At 42.4% G+C, this 16,568-nt stretch overlaps 1 protein-coding gene across 1 annotated transcript in view; it reads left to right on the top strand.

Annotated features, from left to right (window-relative positions):
* The window catches only part of LOC122334901 (kinesin-like protein KIF6), a 62,267-nt gene that overhangs the window by 11,361 nt on the left and 34,338 nt on the right, over positions 1 to 16,568 (top strand). Inside the window, exons 2-4 of the mRNA XM_043232784.1 lie at positions 3,661 to 3,763; positions 4,518 to 4,573; positions 12,385 to 12,435. Coding sequence (XP_043088719.1) covers positions 3,661 to 3,763; positions 4,518 to 4,573; positions 12,385 to 12,435 — 210 coding nt within the window. The remainder of the gene's footprint in view (positions 1 to 3,660; positions 3,764 to 4,517; positions 4,574 to 12,384; positions 12,436 to 16,568) is intronic.

Genomic DNA, 16,568 nt, shown 5'->3' with positions numbered 1-16,568 from the left:
GGCAAGGTCCCTCACGCCGTGATGGAACGAATAGGCCCTGTCACATATCGACTGCACCATCCTCTACCACATCAACCTGCTAAAGAGATGGAGAGGGAACGAGGGCCAGCTGACCGCCGTGGTTGTTGACGCCAACCCCATCTCTCGGCTGCCCAGAATGGGGATTTCAGCACCTGGTCAGTCAGTTCTCTAATGTGTTCTCCTCATGCCCCGGGCGAACAAATGTCATGGAGCACGAGATCCGAACGCCCCAGGAATCATTGTCCGCAGCGCCTTATCGGGTCCCAGACGCTTGTCAGCAAACTATTGAGGAGGAAATACAAAATTTAAGTTAGGGGGTGATCGAGCCGTCTCGTAGCCCTTGGTCCAGCCCCGATCGTGATGGTCCCAAAACCTGACGGCACCGTCTGCTTTTGTAATGACTTCCGCCAACTGAATGAGGTGTCGGACTTGATGGTCCCCGATGTACAGGGTGGATGAGCTGTTGGACTGACTGGGAAGGGCACGGTACATTTCCACACTTGACCTGACCAAAGGGTATTGGCAAGTACTTCTGTCTCCTCTTCAAAAGCAAAATCCACCTTCTTGACCCCAGCAGCCACTGGCAGTACCGGCAGTCCCTGGGATGAAAAAGTGGAAGCTTTGTGGAACACCCCAGGCCCCTCACCAAGACCCAGGTACGAGCCATTTTGGGATTGGCGAGCTACTATAGGTGTTTCATCCCTAACTTCTCCTCTCTAGCTGCCTCCCTGACAGATCTGACCAGGAAGGGGCAACTGGAGAAAGTGATGTGGACACCTGCCACCGAGGAGGTGTTTGGACAAATCAAGGAGACGTTGACATCGGAACCCGTCCTGCGAGCCCTGAATTTCTAATGCCCCTTCCTGCTCCAGACGGATGCTTCTGACACGGGTCTGGTCTTGGTCTGGTGACGAGCATCCCAAACTGTCATCAGTGTCGCCTGGGAAATCAACAAGGAGCACATGGACACGCCCATCACCGGCTGATCGGACACAGCTGCTACTCGTCACCTGCCAGCTTTAAAAAGCCACGAGGCATGCCAAAAGGCTGAGCATGAACTCCATACAGGCTGCCACTAATGCGACTTCTCCTTTTCCTTACAGACAGCAGCATGGCACCCCGGCACGGACTCACCGCTTCAGCACATCACCCAGGAAAGAGAAGAGCACCGCAGCATCAAACGCACCTTGGGACACTAACTCACCCGTATTTCCTTGTTGTTTTTTTTCTCTTTAATAAATCAACCCTTCGGGGTATTGATTTTGAGCTCTTCTTGCCATGTGTTCTCTTCACCCTATCACACATCTTACAGCAAAAGCCATGGTCCGCAGAGAGCTTCCAGAGGATCTCATTGTTAGAAGGTATCAGTCAGGAGAAGGGTACAAAGAATTTTCATGGCATTAGGTATACCACAGTGGCATTACCAAGACCTGGATGTCCTCTCAAAATTGACGAAAGACGAGATGAAAACTGGTAAGGGGGCTTCCAAGAGGCCTCACGGCAACATTAAAAGAACTGCAGGGATTTCTAGTAAGTACTGTTTGTGTATTATATGTGACAAAAATCTCCTGTATTCTTCATATATGTCTGACCTATGGGGTAGGGTGGCAAGGCAGAAGTCTTTTCTTACAAAGAAAAACATCCAGGCCCAGTTAAAATTAGCAAAAACACATTTGAATTCTCACAAGAGCATATGGGAAAAGGTATTATAGTCTGATGAAACCAAGGTTGATGTTTTGGTCATAATTTTAAAAGGTATGTTTGATGCAAAAACAACACTGCACATCACCAAAGAAAACCATGTCTACATTGAAGCATGGTGGTGGTAGCATCATGCTTTGGGCTTGTTTTTCTTCAGCTGGAACTGTGGCCTTAGTCATAGCGGAGGGATTTATGAACAGTTCCATACCAGTCAGAAAGAAAACCTTCAGGCATCTACTGGGAAGATGAAGAGGAACTACATCTTTTAGCGCAATAACAATTCAGCACACATTCAGATCAACAAAAGAATGACTTGACCAAAAGAAGATTCAAGTTTTGGAATGGCCAAGCCAGAGCCTAGACTTGAATATGTGAATATGATTGAAAATCTGCAGGGTGATCTGAAGAATGCTATGCACAAGGAGAAGCTCTCACAATCTGAAAGTTTTTTTAGTGTAGGCCAATATTGCCAAGTCAAGATGTGTCATGCTGATAGACTGATAGTTTAAGGGTGTTCACAATTATGCAACCACATTATTTTAGTTTTTTTTTTTTACTTTCCCCCATCTAAAAGATGTCAGGTTTTTTTTTTTAATTAAGTTACACAGGTTTAAAGGTGGAAAAGGTGAAATTATTATCTTGGTCTAATTTTTAACATCACAGAAACCTGCCATTTTAACAGGGATGTTTAGATTTTTTATATCCACTGTAGCTCTACCTAAGGAGAGCATAACACAAATAACTTAAAAGTAATCAGAGGAGTAATAGCACATTATATGTATATATTTATGTTTTTGAAAGAGAGGCCGAATTGTGCATTTGTTTTTAAGTCGATAAGAGGGAAATTAAACTGTGTGAACCTGAAGCTGTTAGCTGTCTCCCCTTTTCTCCCTTTGCCCCACAGTGCACCATACCATGCCTATTTTTTTAGCATATTTTAAAACTGTGGTGAGAACTAACCAGTGCTGAAACAGGGGGTTTCATGACCCTTACAGAACTGAATCAACATATGCTTGGCAGTAGGTCGTTCCTGAAATTTTCTCTGCTTAAGGTCTCAGTTTCTCTCTGTTCCTTGCTAGTTATGGCGATGTGTATGTTTACTCCAGCAATCTAGGCAGTGATTTAGACAAAGCTCTTATGTATCCACCCTTATTGTCCTACCTGGTCTCATGGCATAAATGTACCTTAGTGCACTTTTAAGTGAGGCACATAGTAATATCAACAAGTTCATATCACTGCAGTTTCCAAAGGAATGAACACTAGAGGCAGTAAACAAATCTTTATGAGATGCCTTTAATTCCTTTTTACACAAATGTTTTGATTAATAAATCATAATTTTCAAACAATATTTTTATGAGACCAGGTTGTTATTGTTTTTACTATAGTGAAGTAGAAAAAATAATATAAAAATTTAGATCTCATTTAATTAGAAAATATTACGTGTATTTAAGCTGTTTAATGGTGGGTTAAATCAAACTGCAGCTGGATAAGGTGTAAAGTATAGATACACATGAAGTACACAAGTACGGTCTTGATACACTTTAAGTAGCTTATGTGTACTAATTGGTTACATGTAAGTAGATGTGAGTCTATTATATATGTCTAACAGTAATCGCCTATTACATGTATATATAACTGAAAATACTGGCTGTTCTATAACTTGGTTACATGGTAAGTACATTTTGTTTAACGTAAGTACAATGACTTCTACTAAGTACTTACAGTAAGTAGTTAATTACTCTTAATTGTGGACACCTTGAAATAAAGTGTTACCACCTTAGACTGCATACTAAATACTGCAATTACATACTGTATGCATTTGCAAAAACAAACAAATAAACACTTAGTTTAATCCCAGTTTTTGTGAGTTTCAGTCCTAAATTTTAAATGATCTTGGTAGAATGCAGTTTCTTAACAAGTATGCACTTTTCTCTTTAGAAATGAAATTATCTGTGGGTCAGCAAGAGGCATTTGAAATCTTTTTGAGAGACCATGAAGATCGTTTACTAATTGAAAACAACAGAGCTGTTTTGCAACAAAGGTCAGTGTGAGCTACAGTGTTGTTATTGTTATAGATATAATTATTATTTATTGAGATCTTTAGTTGTACAAAATGGGACACATGTAGATGTATTTTGTCCCCACCACTTTTTGAAAGCCTTTGGAAAAAATAATAACATGTTAAATGCTAACACAAAGAAATTTAATCTTAAATCTACAGTTATCTTAAATGTCCCAATCTTCCCAATTTCAATTTTTAAACATTTTAGATTTGATGGTGATCCACCATCAGATCTGGATACAACCTGAGAAACTGAATAAAAAGAAATAGACTAATATTAGCTTAGATGCCATTCTTTTTAAGATATAACGAGTACATTGTGCATTATGGGGAGTGTTCTCTGTTCCGCTGATCTAATTAATGTAGCCTAACAATCTGTTAACGAATCTGAATAATAGAAGCGTATTAGTATTTTATGTGTAAGCTAGGTTAAAGAGATGTGTCTTTAATCTACATTTAAACTGACAGAGTGTCTCTACTTTCTGAAATATGGGTGCCAAATGTAAAAGAGCTCTTTTCTGTGTTGCCTCTGTATGTTGGTGAGCCATTTGTTTGGTCTTGAAAAATTTATATAAACATCTATTTTGTGAAATATCTTAATTAGGACAGTACTAAAAAAATTATATATATATATATATAATTTTTTTTTTTTTTTTTATTTATTTATTTTTTTCAGATTCAGCAATTTGTATTTTACAAAATGTAAAAGTATTAAGTCTATTTTATTTTGCAGGTTTGTTGAAGCAAAAACCCTTGGTGAGCAAGTTAACCAGATTAGGATCAGAGTCAGTAAGTAAACATTTTCAACTTCAAATTCAACTTGTACGTACCGGTAGTGTGGTCTTTGTGGGTCTTGATGCCCCAGTGTAGTGATGGTTACATTAAAAAGCACTATCCTTAAGTTGATGCAATAAACTGAGGTCCTAACTGCTAGGATATCTTGAAATCCCCCTTTTTTCCCGTTTCCTGTTAACAAAAAACTCTTGGAACTTTGTATTGCGTTATAGTTTATGAGCTGGTGGGCAGGGGTTTTGGACAAAGCGTAAAATAAATAAATAAATAAAATCTGTAGCAGATCTATACACGTGGAGCTGGGGAAAGTGGAGTATTTCAAAGAGACTCTGAGGGCTTGCTGCAGGAATTTCAAGTGAATACTATCCAGTCATATAAATGCAAGATAGTAAGCTCATTGTCTGCATATGCAGCACGAAACAGCTTGCGCCAAGTCATTTAAAAGCCACTTGACTTGACTAACTATTGTCAGTTACATTACCAACCTGTCAGTCTGTGCCATCTAGAGTTTCATGACTGAACTACATTTTTTTTACTCACCTTGGCTGTGTCATGTTCTGTGACCGTTGAACAGAGAAAGTGTTCAGATTCATCTGTTAGGCTTTATTGAAGATGTGGTCATGAAGCAGTCATGGGTCAAACAATGGAAAACAGGTATATTGTGGGCAAATCACAAGAGCAGTCCAACAAACAATGGGCCAATCGATGGTGAATGTAATCTAGGAGGTGAGGAAAGAGAAAATTCACTAACAGAAAATAGTCCACACAAGGTGCAAACACCATCCAAATGGCAAGACAAAAGATGAATCCAAGATGCACAGGCAAGAATCTAAACACTGGTAAACAGGCTAGGCAAGACTATGACCAGACTAAGAAAACTAGAACAGGCTCTGTAAAGCCTGTGATATACACTGTGATCACAGTGATATATGCTAGACCAGTGCCCTGTTCTGCACATTTTGTATGTTTCTCTTATCGCTTCAAATGTTTGTTCTATTTGAACGTTGCACTGCAGTGAACATCAGGATATTCTACTATTATTCCCGTTCGAACTTAGACATTCTTTTGAAGCAAGCAATATGCAAATTTAACAGTGGCATGTGATGTCACACTCATTCGTGTGTGAATATGTTGTGCAGTGCAAATCCATGAATGATTTTTTTCAAAATGAAATAAACTTTAACAGATTTCCCCTGCTCAAGGAGTAGGAAGCAATGAACCATTTTGGGGCCATTTTGACTGGAACACAGTTTATGCACTGAGCTCATATCTAATGAGCTAATTATCAGAATCAATCAATCAATCATTTTCATTTATATTGCGCTTTTAACAACACAGGTTGTATCAAAGCACTGAACAGTATAAAGTAGAAGAATACAATGATAGGGATGTATAATGACGAGATTGAACAATTTATCAAATGCGGTTTTGTATTCAATTCAACGCTAATCGCTAAAAAGTTACGTAGGAACCAAAACTCCATCTATACAAAATGGAGAACAAAAAAACCTTGGGAGAAACCAGACAGTTGGGGCCAGTTGTCCTCTGGCCGGACGCCCAGCACATAACATCCAGTTCAATTTTAAACGCAGTTGTGTCAGAGTATAAATTACTTAGTGAGTGTGTGTGTGTGTGTGTGTGTGTGCATCAGCATCTGGTGATCTGTCCAAGGTGCACATCTAGGTGTTCTCATCTCTGATGAACATAATCTCTGGGTGTTGATCCACCATCTAGTCTGGATACAAACTGAGAAACAGAATAAGAAAAAACAAGACTAATATTAGCGTAGATGACATTCTTTTCTGATGTCACAAGTACATCATGTTTTATGAGTAGTGTTCCCGGTTCCAGCTGATCTAATTAATGCAGCCTAAAAATTTATTTGAACAGATTTGAATAAGAAGTGTATTAGTGTGTATGAGTTATGTGTAGGCTAGGTAAAAGATATGTCTTTAATCTAGATTTAAACTGACAGAGTGTGTCTGCTTCCCGAACAGAGTTAGGAGATTGTTCCAGAGTTTAGGTGCTAGATAGAAAAATGATCTGTCGCCCATGATCGATTTTGATATTCTAGGTATTATCAAATGGCCAGAGTTTTGAGCAAGCAGCGGACATGCAGGACTATAATGTGATAAAAGCTCGCTCAAGTATTGAGGAGCTAAACCTTTCAGGGTTTTATAGGTAATTAATAAGATTTTAAAATCTATCCGTTGCCAGTGCAGTGTTGACTGAAACCGGGCTAATGTGGTCATACTTCCTAGTTCTAGTAAGGACTCTAGCTGCTGTGTTTTGGACTAGCTGAAGTTTGTTTATCAGGCGTGCAGAACAACCACCCAATAAAGCATTACAATAATCTAACCTAGAGGTCATAAATGCATGAATTAATATATCTGCATTAGACGTTGAAAGCATAGGTCGTAATTTGGATATATTTTTACACATTTAACAGATGCTGGAAACCTGGTTTTCAAAGGAAAGATTGCTGTCAAGCAGCCCACCTAGGTTCCTAACTGATTATAAAGAATTAACAGAGCAGCCATCAAGTGTTAGATTGTGTTCTAGATTGTTACATGTGGGTTTTTAGGTACAATTATTAGCACCTCCGTTTTTTCAGAATTTAGCATTAAGAAGTTACTCATTATCCAGTTTTTATATCAATTGTGCATTCTTCTAGATTCTCAACCAGGCTGTGTTGAAATATACATCTGAGTATCACCAGCATAGCAGTGAAAGCTAATACCATGTCTCCTGATAATATCTCCCAGAGATAACATGTATATATCTATCACGCCCCGGCGCTTCTTCTGAACGGACCGAGGAGACTTCATCTCTTGCTTCTGGGAAGCAGAAAGTGCCACAACAGAGCGCTCCTCCCGCGACAATAAATCGTATGAGGAGCTACTGAGGTGGTAACTCACGCAGTCGAAAGATTAAATCTAGACTGGCCCCAGGAGCGAGAGACCCCCAAGCGCTCGAAACTAGACGACAGATTTCTGTCGGGTGGCAGGGGGGAGGGGCCTCAGCGACGGTCTCTCCCCTTCTTTGGCGATCTCCACAAGGAGTTGGTGCACTCGTGGAGTAAGCCTTATTCGTCCCGTGTCTTCGTGCCATCGACGTCAATTTATTCGACTATCGTGGATGCGAGAGGCACGGGCTACTCGATGATGCCCCAGGTGGAAGAGACGCTTGCGGTCTATCTCTCCCTGGGACTTCATCGTCCCTGAAAAAGCAGACCCTCCCCACCAAGCCGTGCCGTATGACATCTTCGCTGGTGGGGAAAGCTTTTCAGGCAGCGGGTCAGGCTGGTGCTTCCCTGCACACCATGGCGGTTCTGCAGGCGTATCAGGCTGACCTGCTGAAGGACTTGAGCACAGGCGGGTCCATAGTTGAAGAGGCGTTTTTAGAGCTGGGACAAAGACCGCGCCATCCTCCTTGATGCCCCTGTCTCGCCTTCCGGCCTATTTGGCGATGGTATTAACTGTTAACAGTTAATACCGTCGCCACTAGGTTTCGGGAGGCGAAACGCTATGAGGAAGCGTTTGTGAGGTTTCTTCCCCGCCGTGCTCAAGAGTCGGGACCGACGGCCACCCGGCCCCGACCAGGTCCGGTCCCTTTGAGGCGTGAGGCACAGAAGGACAGCGTGGCGAGCCGAGCACCCCCTCGTAGAGACTGGGGTGCGGCTGCGCGCTTCACAGTCCGCCTCAAAGAGAGCCTCCGCGAAAAGCCTTGATACTGGTGCGCTCAGGACCGTGGGGGTGCCTCCCCCCGGGGAGGGGCGCGAAAAATTCCAACAGAGAATAAAGGCTCCTTCCTGGCACCCTCAGGAAGCCATTGTTCAATCTCCGCCGCCACTGTTGTTTCAGGGAGCAACGGTTTCCAACGAAACGTTGGATGTTCGGTCGCCTCCTGCCACGTTTCAGGACGCCCGACCCCAACAAAACGAAAAAAAAAAAAAATTAGTGCCCCTTTCAGAGAAGCTGGCAGCGTGGAAGCTACTGCCAAATATCTCCCCATGGGTCCAAAAGACCATAGAAAGAGGCTACAGGATTCAGTTCACATATCGTCCTCCGCGTTTCAACGGCGTGATTTTCACTTCTGTGAAACTGGAATGGGCGCATTTGTTGATACAGGAGTTGCAAACTCTGCTGGACAAAGGGGCCATAGAACATGTTCCCCTACTAGACAGACAGTCTGTTTTTTCTCGTTCCCAAGAAAGATGGGGGGCTGCGTCCGATTTTAGATCTTTCGAGGATTGAACCATCACCTCAGAACATACAAGTTCAAGATGTTAACAATAAAAAGGATTGTTTCTCAAATCCAACCGGGCGATTGGTTTGTGACAATCGATCTAAAGGACTCATATTTTCACATATAAATATTGCCACAACACAGGAATTTCCTGAGGTTCGCTTTCGGGGGCGAAGCTTACCAGTATCGGGTTCTTCCTATCGGCCTAGCATTGTCACCCCGCACATCGCAAGATGCTAACGACAGACGCATCCCTCATCTTAGATGGCCGTCCAGCCCAAGGGATCTGGAGAGGTCATCTTCTCGAATAGCACATCAATTGCCTCGAAATGAAGGCTGTATTTCTGGCCCTGAAATACTTCCTCCAGCAGTTGAGAGGCTACCATGTCCTAGTGCGGGTGGACAACACGGCAGTAGTCTCTTACATAAATCGCCAGGGCGGACTGCGGTCGCGCCGCTTGAACGAGCTAGCGCAGCAGGTTCTGCTTTGGGCACAGGACAAGTTCCTGTCCCTCAGAGCGATTTATATTCCCGGGCACATGAACATGGGAGCAGACTTGCTGTCCAGACAAGCTGTGACACATGGGGAATGGAAACTCCACCCCGAAGTAGTCAGTCAAATCTGGAAAAAAGATTTTATGAAGCGGAGGTGGACCTCTTTTGCTTCACAGGAGACAGCACAATGTCCCTCTACTTCTCTCTGACTCATCCAGCTCCCCTGGGTCTGGACGCGATGGCCCATGTGTGGCCCAGAATGCGTCTTTATGCATTTCCTCCGATTGCTCTGCTCCCCGGAGTCCTAGCCAAGGTCTTTCAACAGGGGTCTCGCCTCTTACTCATAGCACCCCGTTGGCCAACCAGAATATGGTTCTCAGATCTAATATCTCTCCTCGATGGCTCGCCGTGGGCGATTCCGGTGAGGAGGGACCTTCTCTCTCAGGCACAGGGGACAATATTTCATCCCGTCCCCGAGCTCTGGAATCTTCACGTCTGGCCCCTGAGAGGGACCAACTAAGTGATGCTGGCCTTTCAGCCAATGTAATAGAGACTATTCTTAGCGCTAGGGCTCCCTCCACTAGAAGAACATATGCCACGAAATAGCGCATCTTCGAAAGTTGGTGTACAACACACCATGCAGACCCAGTTCACTGCCAAATTGTTTCAGTGCTAGAGTTTCTGCAAGAGAAAATGTCCTCAGGCACACATCCTAATACTCTCAGAACTTACGTGGCCGCCATTTCGCTTGCCATGCTCTGATTGAAGGGCTTCCGTGGAAACACCCTCTAGTTGTTCGCTTCATTCGAGGAGCTAATAGGTTGAGGCCGCCCACTAGGGCGACAGTTCCTTCATGGGATCTAGCTATAGTGCTTGAGGGCTTGGTGGACACCCCTTGAACCACTAGAGTCAGCGCCTGTCAGGTTTCTGACCCTAAAGATGGTTTTTCTAACAGCTATTACTTCTCTGAAGAGAATTGGGGATTTGCAGGCTCTGTCAGTCTCGCCATCCTGCCTAGATTTTGCCCTGGGCTGGTAAAAGCTATTTTGCATCCTCACTCTAGTTATCTTCCGAAAGTTCCATTCTCGACTGTAAATCTGGTCGTCCTTGAAGCCTTCTGCCCTCCACCATTCATGACACCGGAGCAGGAGAAACTTCACTTACTGTGTCCAGTACGTGCTCTCCAGATTTACGTCCACCGCACTAGCCAGTGGCGTAAGTCAGAGCAGCTTTTAAGATGCTATGGTGACACGCAACCGTGGGCGGCTGCCACTAGACAGACTATGTCACACTGGGTGAGAGATGCTATTGCCCTAGCCTATAAGGCGCGTGGTCAAACTTCGCTTCTAGGAGTTAGAGCTCTTTCAACCAGAGGGGTTGCATCGTCGACGGCTTTAGCAAGAGGCGCCCTTGCAGCAAGTCTGTGATGGGGCAGGTTGGTCCTCTCCGCACACATTTGTTAGATTTTATAGTTTGGATGTCCATGCTACTCCGGCTTGCATGTCCTTGAGTCGACATCCCAGAGTAATGTCTGAGACCTCTTCAGTGTTGCGCGCACACACCCAGACACTCCTAGTGCGGCGGCGTTGGTATTCTCGTTCCCATTAGCGCATTCAGCGCAGCATCGAGAATAGCTTTTGATAGGGAACGTCTCGGGTTACTTGACTGTAACCCTGTTCCCTGAAAAAGCGGAACGAGATGCTGCGCCAATGCTGCACTGTGGGCGTGACTGGACGTCCTTTCAGACAAAAATTTGACCTGAGGATGTTTCCGCCACATCTATTTATAACCTCCAGGTGTTCGGATCGGGTGACGTCACCTGACCAAGGTTATATAAGCCAAACTTTGGCGTGTTTGACACACATGCTTCAACAACCGGTCGAACAAAAGATGTTCTCCCATTAGCGCATTCAGCGCAGCATCTCGTTCCCGCTTTTTCAGGGAACAGGGTTACAGTCAAGTAACCTGAGACGATTTCTCGTCACTGAGTGGTGAGAACCTGTTTAATGTTTCGGAACGGAACGGAACGGAAGAGTGGTGTTGTGACATGCAACTAGTGCGCCTCACGGTCACCCAGCTGCTCTACTGCAGGGGCTCTGATTCACTGAACTAGTCGCATCCAAAGCGGTATCTACATCCCTCAAATTATTTCTGTCTTCAATTAAAGTTCAATTAACGCACCGCACGGTTTTAGATTAAAACGAGCGAACAAACAGCAGTCAAATTTGTTAGATTAGTTTGATAGTATCAGAGGCATGTAGATAACTAAATTATATTTGAGCGCTAAAGAACAGAGGGTGATAAATTGAAAAGGGAAGCGGAGCTACAAACAAACCTCTCAGCAGACAGGAGCAATCGAGTCGCAGACAGGAGCCTCAGGAGAATCAGGTGTTAACTAAGAGAGCTGCACTAGAAAATACTCTGCGATCTGAGCAGGAACTGAGTGGGTGTTAAATAATGTGTGAGACTGGTCGCAGATGTGTGTACAATGAGTGTTATTGTATGATAGGAAATGTAGTCCAGGTTATAGCGTAAAAGTCTGGTGTTAATCAGTTGGAAAGCAATGGGCCAGATTTGTGACAGTTGTTTACTGCTTACATATCTGAGATTGCGCAGGTTACAGATCCAGAAGCAAAAGAACTTGTCAACGTTGCCCTGTGACTTTTATTAATAACATAGTTTAAATTCTGAATTGATACATTATTTTTTCCAGCAATGAGAGGATTGTAAGAGAGAGTTTAAAACCTATCTATACCTTTTAGCCCATAGCTTGCAATATTCTTGTTGTCTGTTATTTTTATGCTCTGCATCCCATCCTTTATCATAAGCTCTATTGTTTTCAGTTGTAATGCCAATGGAAAGCAGTAAATCACGTAGTGGTCTGCTTTTGAGTTTCTTTTTCACTTTTCCTTTTTAGTTGTATAAATAAATGTAATAATAAATTGAGACTGCTGCAACCATGCTGTAACATATTGAATGTGACCCTTGTAACACTGTCAAAGAATGTTAACCACCTGTTCAACAATATAAGGGTTTTTAGTTATAAGTTTTTCCCTCATTTCCAGATGAACTGAAGTCCCAGCTGAAAATTAGACGAAAGCAAATAGCAGCCCAAGGTTAGTAACTTCCAAAATACTTACAAAAACCTAAATTTAAGCATTAACCATTTATTTTTGCATCCCTTTTCTTAATACATTCTTATCCTACTCATTTAAAGATAGGCCACATTCATGATGCAAGTTTAAGGAGCGACAACATATTTATATGGTAGTGAGTCCTGTAAATTATAGTTCTGTGTGTTTATGGAACAGCAGCATTTATTTGTAACCATAGCAACATTTTGGTGTCTTGTGGGAGTGAAGAAGAATTTAGCTATTTGGGATCAGTGATAGAAATGCTACTTTTTTGTTTATGCTTGAGAGGCTGCTTTAGAGAGCACTGTCTTGCAGTATTGCCATGTTCTCATATTTACAAGCACCAAGTCCATGGGTGTGACAACAGGGTATTGTAATTGCACTTTTTTATAACTCACACTAATTATATTACAAAATGACATATGTAGAATGGTGCATAAGTATGTGATTTGGGACAATTCTGTTGATTTTTGAGGGATAATTTTTGTGACAAACCTTTGGTTTTATTATTGGTCCCTAATAATAAGAAGAACACTAACAAAAACAATATGTCTTATAGCAGCTTTGGTAATATATAATAGTAATAATACCCTAATAATAATATCACATAATCTGGCGAAAAAGAAGAGGGCCCTGCGGCTCTTTGGCTTGTACGCTAATAAACAGAACAATTTTAATAAGGTAATAATAAAAGATGTAACAATTCCAAGAGGGCCCCTTGCACCGCAGTACGCTCCATCCAGTTCCGGTGCCCGCGCCCTGTGCGCTCCGTCCAGTTCCAGCGCCTGTGCTCTGTGCGCTCCATCCAGTTCCATTGCCCGCGCCACGGCGCTCTCCCAGTGTCTGCCCAGCCAGCACCGCCTCAAGTCTCATGCCTTGTGCTCTCTGTGCCCTACCTTCCCTTCGTGTTAATTGTGTAATTATCTTCACCTGCTCCTTGTTAGTTTAGTCTATTACGTCGTATATTTAAGTCTTGTGTGTTTGTCCAATCGTCAGTGTCCATACAATGTCCATACGTGGTTTTTGTTCTGCCTGTCTGTAATTATTATTATTTTGCCCATTTTGGATTAAATCTGTTTAAGTTTATTTTGCTTCTTGATTGCTCTCTCCTGCGAAACCACGACCGTGACAGGGACCATAATACAAGCAAAATTCAGCATTAAGCAAACAGTAGTGTTGATGTTAAACTTCAGTCAGGACTTCCGGTTTGATAATGAGGGGTTGAGACGCACGGTGTCTACGCTCCGCGTTATTTCATGTAATCTCATCAGAATACACCTGATTTTAACAGCAGATTGGAAAGTTTTTATACTTGTGAAACTTTACATCGTCGAAATAATCGTAAAATGAGTAAATCAACGAGGACAGGCGGCAAAACTCAACATGCACAGACTTGTCAAGAAAGCAGCAAAATGGCAGATAGCGGATCCGCATCCCCGCAACTTACAACCGAATCTCTAGTCAAGGAGCTCGAAAGGTTCAGAAAGGACATGACTAGAGAATTCGTTACACTTCTAAACAGCTCTCTGGAACCAATCCGGTCTTCAATTGAATCGATAGGTGCGACCCTGACAACGCAAGCAGCTACGATCAGTGAGATGGAAGCGGGCCTGCTCGAAGCACAGCGACCAGTTAACTCGACTCGAACATAATGTCAGCACTCTTCAAACGAAGATGACAATCATGGAAAAAGAGAATACGGCGCTTAAGGCTAGCATAGAAGATCTGATCTCTCGCTCGAAGCGCCAAAATATACGAATCATTGGCCTTCCGGAGGGTATTGAAGGAAGGAATGCAAGGGAGTTTGCGACTAACCTGTTTTCTGAACTTCTTGGCGACTGTCTAGCAGAACCACCTGAGTTGGATCGCGCACATCGCAGCCTCCGACCCAAACCTCGCGCGGGCGAACCTCCACGACCGCTGATTGTCAGATTTCATCGTTACATCATCAAAGATTCGGTCATGACATGGGCTAAAGCGCAGAGAGACCTCTCTTACAAGGATCACAAGATCAAAATGTATGAGGACTTTAGCACAGAGACGGCGAGGAAACGGGCGGCTTTCAACAAAGTGAAGAGCCTTTTCTACAAACGAGGAGTTCGGTTTGGAATGCTGTACCCTGCGCGCCTTCGAGTGAGCTGCAACGGCGTGGAACGGATCTTTGATTCTCCTGAAGCAGCAGAGTCGTTCTATCATCAGAAATTTACAGACTAACTGTGGAACTATAGACTAAACTGTATTGCACGATGGAAGGATGACTTTAACAGGTACAGTTTATACCACGCGGTTCTTCGAGATAATGCTTCCAGTTAAAGCTCTCGTTCTATTGCAATTACGTCCGGATACGTTATTAATATGTTTAAGATTTACGTTTCTCATGTATCACTAAAATTTAACAAGGTGTAAATTTAAGTTTTTGGAGTAGACAATTCTACGTGGTTAATCGGTTGTGTAAATGGGTGTTCTGGCATCTCGTCATGTTCAAAAGACGAGCTTCAGAGTTGTAAGTATAGTAGGTTTTTCTCTTTTTTTTCTCTTTTTCTTTTTTCTTTTCTTTTGTTTTTGTTGTTTCCTTTCTATTCTTCACTCACCTATTCATGTGTCTCAAAGATCTTTTCGCTCATTTTATCATCTTCATTATTATCATTTTCATTATTATCATCATTATGTGCTGTTTTTCTCCAACAACAAATGAGTGTTCCTAAAGTTAAAGTGGAGGAGGCTTACTTGCAATACTATCAGATTTGTTACCTGGAACGTGAGAGGCCTTGGTGGTCAAATTAAAAGATCAAGAGTTTTCTCGCATTTAAAAAGTATGTCTACGGATATTGCCTTTTTACAGGAAACTCACCTCAAGATGTGTGATCAGAACAGATTACGTAAGCCATGGATTGGTCAGGTTTTTCACTCAAATTTTAATAGTAAATCTAGAGGTACTGCCATTGTAATACACAAACGTATAAAGTTTGTCCCAAACAGTGTAATCTCTGATCCTGGTGGACGTTACGTAATAGTATCAGGTACTCTATATCAGACCCCTGTTATATTAGTAAGCGTTTATGCCCCTAATTTTGATAACCCGGCCTTTATGACTACACTATATTCCCACTTTCCAAATTTAGATACTCACCACCTTATTTTGGGCGGGGATCTTAATTGCACAATAAGTCCGACTTTGGACCATTCTCAGCCAAGGATATCAGCTCCTAGCTCAATGTCTAGGACCTTTTCATCTGTAATGGATCAGTTGGGGTGTGTAGATCCCTGGCGATTTCTCAATCCAACTGCAAAAGATTTTTCTTTCTTTTCGAATGTCCATCATGTATATTCACGTATTGATTATTTTTTATAGATAAAGCTTTTTATCTTTAGTCAAATCTACAGAATATTCTGCAATAATTATCTCAGACCATGCCCCACACATTTGGATCTCTCGTTCCCTCAAAATTCTTGTAAACATGCTGGAAATTGGAAGCTCAATAGCAGGTTATTGGCTGACAAGGAATTTTGTGAATATATTTCTAAGAATATAGATTTTTTGACACCAACAAATCTGAGTCTGTGTCGCCATCACTGCTATGGGAAACATTCAAAGCATACATACGAGGAAGGATAATCTCTTTAAATGCATATTGGACCAAATGCAGAAAATTAAAACAGCAGAAACTAATTGATAAAATTTTAGAGTTGGACAGATCAAATGCCAGGTCACCAAACACGGCTTTAGAGACGGAGCGGCTTAAACTACAAACTGAATTTGACTTACTGACAACCAATAAGGCAGAATTTCTGCTAAATCGAACAAGAGCAACATACTATGAACATGGAGAGAGAGCTAGCCGTCTCATGGCATCTCAGCTCAGACATCAGCGGGCTTCTCAATTAATCTCACAGGTTTATGACTCCTCAAATAATCTTATCAATGATCCAGTCAGAATAAATTCAGAGTTTGCTTCCTTTTATTCTAGGCTATATAAATCAGAAGCTTGTTCAGACACTAATGCTATTCATGATTTTCTCTCTCAATTAGATATTCCGAAATTAAGCTCAGAAGCAGTCAGTAGCCTAGACGCACCTCTTAGTTTGGAAGAGATAACTTCTTGCATCGCAACCAT

The sequence above is a fragment of the Puntigrus tetrazona genome, unplaced genomic scaffold (genome assembly GCF_018831695.1).
Source record: "Puntigrus tetrazona isolate hp1 unplaced genomic scaffold, ASM1883169v1 S000000682, whole genome shotgun sequence".
NCBI lineage: Eukaryota > Metazoa > Chordata > Actinopteri > Cypriniformes > Cyprinidae > Puntigrus > Puntigrus tetrazona.
This window is presented reverse-complemented; position numbering and strand designations above follow the sequence as displayed.